The sequence below is a fragment of the Priapulus caudatus genome, unplaced genomic scaffold, assembly GCF_000485595.1.
Source record: "Priapulus caudatus unplaced genomic scaffold, Priapulus_caudatus-5.0.1 Scaffold8, whole genome shotgun sequence".
Classification (NCBI taxonomy): Eukaryota; Metazoa; Priapulida; class Priapulimorpha; order Priapulimorphida; family Priapulidae; genus Priapulus; species Priapulus caudatus.
The window spans coordinates 43,488-52,226 of NW_014577069.1; the positions used below are offsets into that span (position 1 = coordinate 43,488).

The 8,739-nt window shown below is 51.0% G+C and overlaps 1 protein-coding gene across 1 annotated transcript; it reads left to right on the forward strand.

The window, feature by feature from the left end:
- Positions 1 to 1,686: 1,686 nt before the first annotated feature.
- On the forward strand, positions 1,687 to 7,668 carry LOC106806166 (ankyrin-3-like). The gene is made up of 7 exons (XM_014808031.1): positions 1,687 to 1,860; positions 2,149 to 2,631; positions 4,042 to 4,128; positions 4,764 to 5,021; positions 5,073 to 5,240; positions 5,292 to 6,098; positions 6,765 to 7,668. The coding sequence occupies exons 1-7, from the start codon at positions 1,690 to 1,692 to the stop codon at positions 7,350 to 7,352; spliced, it is 2,562 nt and encodes an 853-aa protein (XP_014663517.1). The 5' UTR covers positions 1,687 to 1,689; the 3' UTR covers positions 7,353 to 7,668.
- Positions 7,669 to 8,739: the final 1,071 nt, after the last annotated feature.

Below are 8,739 nucleotides of genomic sequence, written 5' to 3' on the forward strand. Positions count from 1 at the left end.
ACTACCTTATGACAAAAAAGACTCTAGTTCCTCCCATTTCACTGCGCGTTGTCTTATAAACGGCATTTGAAAATACCTCCAATGTTGTTCAAATTCTCCGATGGTGTTGACACTTTCACGTTGCCCTGCCAAGCAACCGCACAGCGGTGCTGCGGTACAGCGGTACGGGTGTAGCAAAGATAAAAACGTGACGTCACCTAACCGATTCTTGGCAAAATTGTTTGGCAAACAATTTAGCGTTGGCGCCAGATTACCAGATTTTGCACCTCTTTCTTGTGGGTTTTAAGCAAACGTGCAGTGAAATGGCAGGAACTAGAGTTTATTTTGCCATAAGGTAGTGTGATTATGCATGACACGAAGTATTTGCTAGTCTAGTATTAGAGAAATTAGCGTTTGGATGCACATTGTGCGGCTTTAATGTTTCTCTACTCTATTTCGCCTATTATTGCCGATAATTACCCGTAAATGCCGGTCAAATGCTCATCTGCAACACACAAGTACACCGCATGCCCGCCCTGTGCACAAACAACATGAATAAGAGAGTTATTATCTTTATTTGTGAATAAAAACATAACTCTCTTATTCATGTTGTTTGTGCACAGGACGGGCGTGTGGTGTACTTGTGTGTTGCAGATGAGCATTTGACCGGCATTTACGGGTAATTATTGGCAATAATAGGCGAAATAGAGTAGAGAAACATTAATACTGGTAGTAAATACATTTCGTGTTGATTGAGACGTTCCAAGTGCCTGTGGCTTTACCCATCCACTGTACTGTCCTGTCTCACTTAATGTTAGATCTAAGCACTTACACTAAATGAATAATATCTCAGAATTAGATTCTATATGGATACACCACTTCTCGTTATTTCTTTAACCAAGTTGTTTTCTACACTTTCTCCTATTCCACTATTCCGTTCAAAATAGTTCAGGACTGCACTGGTTAATTTGTGTCTTACCACCATTACGCTTCAGCGCAGGTTTAGCTACTGAGTTGCGCGTTGCACTTGGCAAAGCTGGTGGAGCATTGGAAAGCGGTGGTCCCCAGGCATATTTAAGTGGATGTGTTCATGCTTTGGCAATCTTCCAGGCTTAATCACTTTATTTGTCCCCTTTCTGATTTGCTTCCTGGCCTTGGACTTCAGCTTTTGTGCTATTAGGAAAATAACCTTTGTCATTGATCTGTTGGAGACTTCATAATAAAAAATGTGAATACGTGGAGAGAGAACAAAGCTGATTTCGATTTGTCATGAACTATATTAACATCGCAATCAACTCTACATGCCATCATGAACATCGGTGTGCATTTCAGGTAGGTGAACTGCACTGGACCCTCGCGCAACAAAAAGACGTGCAACGTGTGCCTACAGTTGGGAGAAGAATGTCAGACCTACATGCTGCCTGTTCACGTGGGGACGTTGAGAAAGTGTTAGAACTTCTGCGAGGTGGAGCGAAAACATCGTGCGTGAATGTACGCATGGAGACACCTTTCCACGTCGCCTGCGCACTTTCGCTGGACAGGACGGAAGAGAAGATGGAGATTGTGAAACAGCTGCTGCTGCATGACGCGCCCCTTCAAGAGGAGGATGAATGCGGGCGAACGCCTCTCATGCTCGCCTGCGAAACAGCCAGCGCGGATGTTGCAGCCAATGGAGCGGACCTCCACACGCGTTACCGTGGCGACGGAACGATGCTGCATGCAGCCGTGGCCGGCGGGAACGCGCGGGTCCTGTCGCCGGCTTGCTCTGGTCAGCTGGACATCATGCGCCTGCTACTGGAGGCCGGCGCCGACCCCAATGTCGCCATGACGAAGAGCGGGGAGACGCCGCTGATGAAGGCTGTGAGGGAGGGCGGGGAGGCGGTGGATGAGTTCTTATTAGGCCGCGAGCCCAACGAATGGGACTCCGGACAGTCCACCCTGTACCACGCGGCTTGCTCTGGCCAGCTGGACATTGTGTGCCTGCTACTGGAGGCCGGCGCGGATCCAAACGCCGCGGACTCGTACGGACAGACCTCCCTGCACATGGCGGCTCGCTGTGGCTTGCTGGACATCATGCGCGTGCTACTGGAGGCCGGCGCCGAGCCCAACGTCGCCATAACGAGCGACGGAGCGACGCCGCTGATGAGGGCGGTGAGGGGGGGCGAGGAGACGATGGTGCGGATGCTGCTATCACACGGCGCCGACGCCAACGCTACGGACTCGTACGGACAGACCTCCCTGCACTACGCGGCTTACTCTGGCCTGCTGGAGGTCGTGCGCCTGCTACTGGAGGCCGGCACGGATCCAAACGCCGCGGACTCGCGCGGACAGACCTCCCTATACAACGCGGCTAACTCTGGCCGGCTGGACATCGTGCGCCTGCTACTGGAGGCCGGCGCAGACCCCAACGTCGCTGTGACGAAGATCGGCGAGACGCCGCTGATGATGGCGATAAGTTGGGGCAAGGAGGCGGTGGCGCGGATGCTGCTCTCACACGGCGCCAACGACAACGCTGCATACTCGAACGGAGAGACCTCTTTGCTCATCGCGGCTCGCTCTGGCTGGCTGGACATCGTGCGCATGCTACTGGAGGCCGGCTCAGACCCCAACGTCGCCAACAAGAACACCGGGGTGACGCCGCTGATGACGGCGGTGAGTAAGGGCAATGAGGCGATGGTGTAAATGCTGCTCTCACACGGCGCCGACGCCAAAACCGCGGACTCGTACGGAAGGAACTCCCTGTACCACGCGGCTCGCTTTGGCGGGCTGAACGTTATGCGCATGCTACTGGAGGCCGGCGCAGACCCCAAAGATGCCGAGACGAAGATCGGAGAGACGCCGCTGATGATGGCGGCATGCCGGGGCGAGGAGGCGATGGCGCGGATGCTGCTCTCACACGGCGCCAACGACAACACTGCATACTCGACCGGAGAGACCTCCCTGCTCATCGCGGCTCGCTCTGGCTGGCTGGACATCATGCGCCTGCTACTGGAAGCCGGCGCCGACCCCAACGTCGCCAACAAGAAGACCGGGAAGACGCCGCTGATGACGGCGGTGAGGCGGGGTGAGGAGGCGGCGGTGGGGATGCTGCTCTCACACGGCGCTGACGTCAACGCCGCATACTCGCAAGGAGAGACCTACCTGCACATCGCGGCTCGCTTTGGCGGGCTGAACGTTATGCGCATGCTACTGGAGGCCGGCGTAGACCCCAACGTCGCCGAGACGAAAGAAATGGGGTGTTTTACCGCGTTACACTACTCCTGTACTCAACGACTTCGAACCGAGGTAAAACTACGGGCGTACGTTGCGAATGATTGAGACCGAATTTTAGCAATGTCCTAATGTATTTTCTTATAGATGGTAAAGGTAATCAGTATTAGTGCATCACATAATAGATCGTTGAAATTCTATTGGATAACGTCGCAGGTACTATGAAACAATAGTGCCCGCCTGAGCGGGCACTATTGCTTGCGCGACGCGTTGTTATTATCGCATTGTGTTTTAATACAAATTGAAATTGTTCGTTTAAGAAACTTTGTCTTATTCACTTCATATTTGCCGAGTAGATTTCAATGTCATGTGATGCACTAAAAACATTAATGCCTGTTGTTGGGGGCACTATGCTGTCATAGAGTTGCTTTGGGAAGGAATAGTGCCCTCGCTGCGGCTCGGGCACTATACCTTCCCTCAGCAACACTATGAGAGCATAATGCCCCCAACAACAGGCATTAATATATAAATAGTAATCGGTTAACAGTTAATAATAGATATGTTAAATAGTTTTACCGCATTACACTACTCCTGCAATCTACTCGTGACGAAGGAAAAATGCGGGCGTACGTTGTGAACGACGGAGACAATTTTAGCGATGTTCCAATGTATTTTTATCTAGATAATAAAGGTAATCAGTAATAGTAATCGGTTATTAGTTAATAATTTAATAATAGTAATAGTTAGTAATCGGCAACAGTAATAAAGGTAGTAATCTCGGAGAAACTTGTTTTTTAAGGAACACACCTAAAATCGGGTTGTTAACGATTCTCGTTTCTTTCGTTCACACAGATGATTACTCTTCTCTTGAATCATGGAGCTGACCCGAACCTCGTCGATTGTAACAAGAGAACGCCGCTCGCTATAATAGGCAGCGAGGTAGAGAAGGAATATTGGCGTGCGATGAGTGAGCAACACGCACATGTAGCGGCGTCAGCTCTCCTACAGACGTGCGAGTCCGCCGGCATACTTCTACAGGTTAACACACGCGACAGCGAGGGCGACACCCCGCTGCACAGCTTCTGTAGGGTGATGCTCGCAGATGTTTACGTGGAAGTGAGGGAGGGGTGCATGCGGATAGTGCATGCGCTGCTGTTCAACCACGGCGCACACGTCGACGTGGTGAACGCACGGGGAGAGACGCCGTACGAACTCTGGTGCCAGATTTACCCGACGTTTTTCCGCGGCATCGTGGAGTCGAGCGACGAGATACATGGCAGAATGAGCGCGCAGTATCATTCGCTGAAGTGCCACTGCGCGCGTGTTATCGTCAGACACAGCGTTGCATACGAGAACAGGCTGCCTCCGAGTCTCATAGAATTTGTCAGGGCACACGCTAGACCAACGTAGGCGACACTAAGCATGTTAACCGAGGAAGCCCATGTAGGATCGGAGATGCGATAACCCAGAAGATATCATCAATACTTGGTAGATCTATGTTCTAATTGTTGCACGTGTTGGCAGACGTGTTTCATTGCAATGTAAAATCGAGTATATGTAGTAACTTATAATGAAAACCCATGATGAGGGCGGTGGAGGAGGACGAGCAGATGATGGAGCGGATACTGCTCTCACACGGCGTCGACGCCAACACCGCAGACTCGCAAGGAGAGACCTCCCTGTACCACGCGGCTTGCTCTGGCCAGCTGGACATCATGCGCCTGCTACTGGAGGCCGGCGCCGACCCCAACGTTGCGGACTCGTACGGATGGACCACCCTGTACCGCGCATCTTGCTTTGGCCGGCTGGACATTGTGCGCCTGCTACTGGAGGCCGGTGCAGATCCAAACGTCGCCAAGACGCCGCTGATGATGGCGGTGAGGGAGGGCGAGGAGGCGGTGGTGCGGATGCTGCTCTCACACGGCGCCGACGCCAACGCCGCGGACTCGCAAGGAAGGACCTCCCTGTACTACGCGGCTTTGTCTGGCTGGCTGGACATCGTGCGCCTGCTACTGGAGGCCGGTGCAGATCCAAACGTCGCCGATACGGAGAGCGGGAAGACGCCGCTGATGATGGCGGCGTGGGAGGGCAAGGAGGCGGTGGTGCAGATGCTGCTCTCACACGGCGCCGACGCCAATGCCGCGAACTCGTACGGACAGACCTCTTTGTACCATGCGGCTCGCTTTGGCCGGCTGGACATCGTGCGCCTGCTACTGGAGGCCTTCGCCGACCCCAACGTCGCCAAGACGAACAGTAGAGCGATGCCGCTGATGATGGCAGTGAATAAGGGCGATGAGGCGTTGGTGCGGATGCTGCTCTCACACGGCGCCGACGCCAACGCCGCGGACTCGTACGGACAGACCTCCCTGTACGATGCGGCTCGCTTTGGCCGGCTGGACATCGTGCCCCTGCTACTGGAGGCCGGCGCCTTCCCCAACGTCGCCCAGAATATGAGCGGAGAGACTCCGCTGATGATGGCGGTGAATAAGGGCGAGGAGGCGGTGGTGCAGATGCTGCTCTCACACGGCGCCGACGCCAACGCCGCGGACTCGCAAGCACAGACCTCCCTGTACCATGCGGCTCGCTTTGGCCGTCTGGACATCGTGCGCCTGCTACTGGAGGCTGGCTCCGACCCCAACGTCGCTCAAAATATGAGCGAAAAGACGCCGCTGATGATGGCGGTGAATAAGGGTAAGGAGGCGGTGGTGCGGATGCTGCTCTCACACGGCGCCGACGCCAACGCCGCGAACTCGTACGGAGTGACCTCCCTGCACGTCGCGGTCGTCTCTGGCCGGCTGGACATCATGTGCATGCTACTGGAGGCCGGTGCCGACCCAAACGTCACCGATACGGAAGAAAGGGGGAGTTTCACCGCGTTGCACGACTCCTGTGATCAACTTCATACCGAGGTAAAACTACGGGCGTACGTTGTGAATGATTGAGCCCGAATTTCAGCAATGCCCTAATGTATTTTCTTATAGATGGTAAAGGTAATCAGTAATAGTAATCGGTTAACAGTTAATAATAGATATGTTAAATAGTTTCACCGCATTACACTACTCCTGCAATCTACTCGGGACCGAGGAAAAATGCGGGCGTACGTTGTGAACGACGGAGACAATTTCAGCTCATTACACTACTCCTGCAATCTACTCGGGACCGAGGAAAAATGCGGGCGTACGTTGTGAACGACGGAGACAATTTGAGCAATGTCCTAATGTATTATCTTATAGATGGTAAAGGTAATCAGTAATGGTAATCGGTTAACAGTTAATAAAAGATATATTAAATAGTTTCACCGCATTACACTACTCCTGCAATCTACTCGGGACTGATGAAAAATGCGGGCGTACGTTGTGAACGACGGAGACAATTTTAGCGATGTTCCAATGTATTTTTGTCTAGATAATGAAGGTAATCAGTAATAGTAATCGGTTAATAGTTAATAATTAAATAATAGTAATAGTTAGTAATCGACAACAGTAATAAATGTAGTATGCTCGAAGAAACTTGTTCTTTAAGGAACGAACGTAAAATCGGGTTGTTAACGATTTTCGATTCTTTCGTTCACACAGATGATTACTCACCTCTTGAAACACGGAGCTAACCCGAACATCGTTGATTGTAACAAGAGGACGCCGCTCGCTTTACTAGGCAGCCAGGCAGAGGTGAGAAGCCTTAGAATGAGTGAGCGAGGAGCACACGCAGCACCAGCAGAACAAGCGGAGTCAGTGGTACAAGCGGCGTCAGCTCTCCTTCAGACGTGCGAGTCCGCCGGCGTACTTCTACAGGTTAACACACGCGACAGCGAGGGCAACACCCCGCTGCACAGCTTCTGTAGGGCAATGTTTGCAGGCAGAGAGGGAGGGGAGGGGTACGTGCAGATAGTGCACGCGCTGCTGTTCAACCACGGTGCACACGTCGACGTGGTGAACGCACGGGGAGAGACACCGTACGAACTCTGGCGCCGGATTAACCCGACGCATTTCCGCGGCAACGTGGAGTCGAGCGACGAGATACATGGCAGAATGAGCGCGCAGTATTATTCGCTGAAGTGCCACTGCAAACGCGTTATCGTCAGACACAGCGTTGCATACGAGAACAGGCTACAGCTGCCTCCGAGTCTCATAGAATTTGTCAGGGCACACGCTAGACTAACATAGGCGACACTAAGCGTGTTAACCGAGGAAGCCCATGTAGGATCGGAGATGCGATAACTCAGAGGATATTATCAATACTTGGTAGATCTATGTTCTAATTGTTGCACGTGTTGGCAGACATTTCATTGCACTGTAAAATCGAGTATATGTAGTAACACTATTCAGTTTATATAGAAATGTGTAGATTATCGGTATGATGCCTTGGTGAATTGGCGCGATTTAATAACCACGAGTACAACTGTTAAAAGTTTGCAAATCATTTTTCTCTGTAAAAAAAACTCTAAAGGCTTAGTTGGGTTCTGAATATTAAAAAAATAAATAAATAAAACAACTATTTTACCATGAAATGTATGCAAATTCGGAAAGTACTTATTACCACCAGAATCACATATTTGATGTGCTCCTGCTACCACACAGCACCAAAAAATATAATCATTAATAACCCACTGTTCAGACGATCCACTTGTCATAATTTGTACCCATTAATAGGGTATATATATATCTATACTATAGACTGTATATGCAGTCCAACCATAGACTGAAGGGACACTACGCCCTAGACTTATAGGGAATAAGCCTGTTATGTTTGATGCTCACACATGTGCATAGTCAACGCAGATATGTTTTTTTTTAAATAACTGGAATGCTTCCACACCATGCGTGCATACCACGCGACACACACGTTGTTCTCGACGCGACATCTGGCGGTCATATATCATAACATCTCCCCTCTTTAATGGAAATAAACATTTCCTGCGTGAGTGCTTCATAGGTATGCACTAGAAGTGTATATGCAACTCAAAATCAAACAACAAAGCCAAGCGAATATTCACCTACGTACTCATTGCCTGCTTGATCTTTGCCCTTACCTTGTATCTGCACTGAGGTGACCATGACAGAGGAGCGGCGGTTAGCGAGTGACGTACGCGCTTGACGTGCTTGTGTGGCACATTGCGCTTGGGTGAGGGGTAGTGTAGCATCTTCTGCGGCGTGTTCAACAGCGCGAACGCTCGCAGCACAAACGCAGCGCCACTTGAACGACACCGAGCTATGCACCAAGCGCTCGCTTTATCCAGGATGGCGGCTTCCTCATCAGATTTAATCGCGAGATTTTAATGTCTTCGAACAAATACTGTTAAACAAATTAGCAAACGAAATTGATATGAATTGAATTCAGAAGTGAATGAATGATTGAAAAATGAAATGAAGTTGAAACAGAGTGAAATTGAAGTCAGAAATGTTAGATTCGCATTCACCAGATTGCCCGTCGCCATCTTGAAAACAACCTGCGTGCTGCGCGAACAGCCTCGGGAGCCTGATCGCGCGCGCTCGACCACGCGGTGTCGTTCAGAAGGCAAGCGCACGCGAGGGTTCGCGCTGTTGAACACGC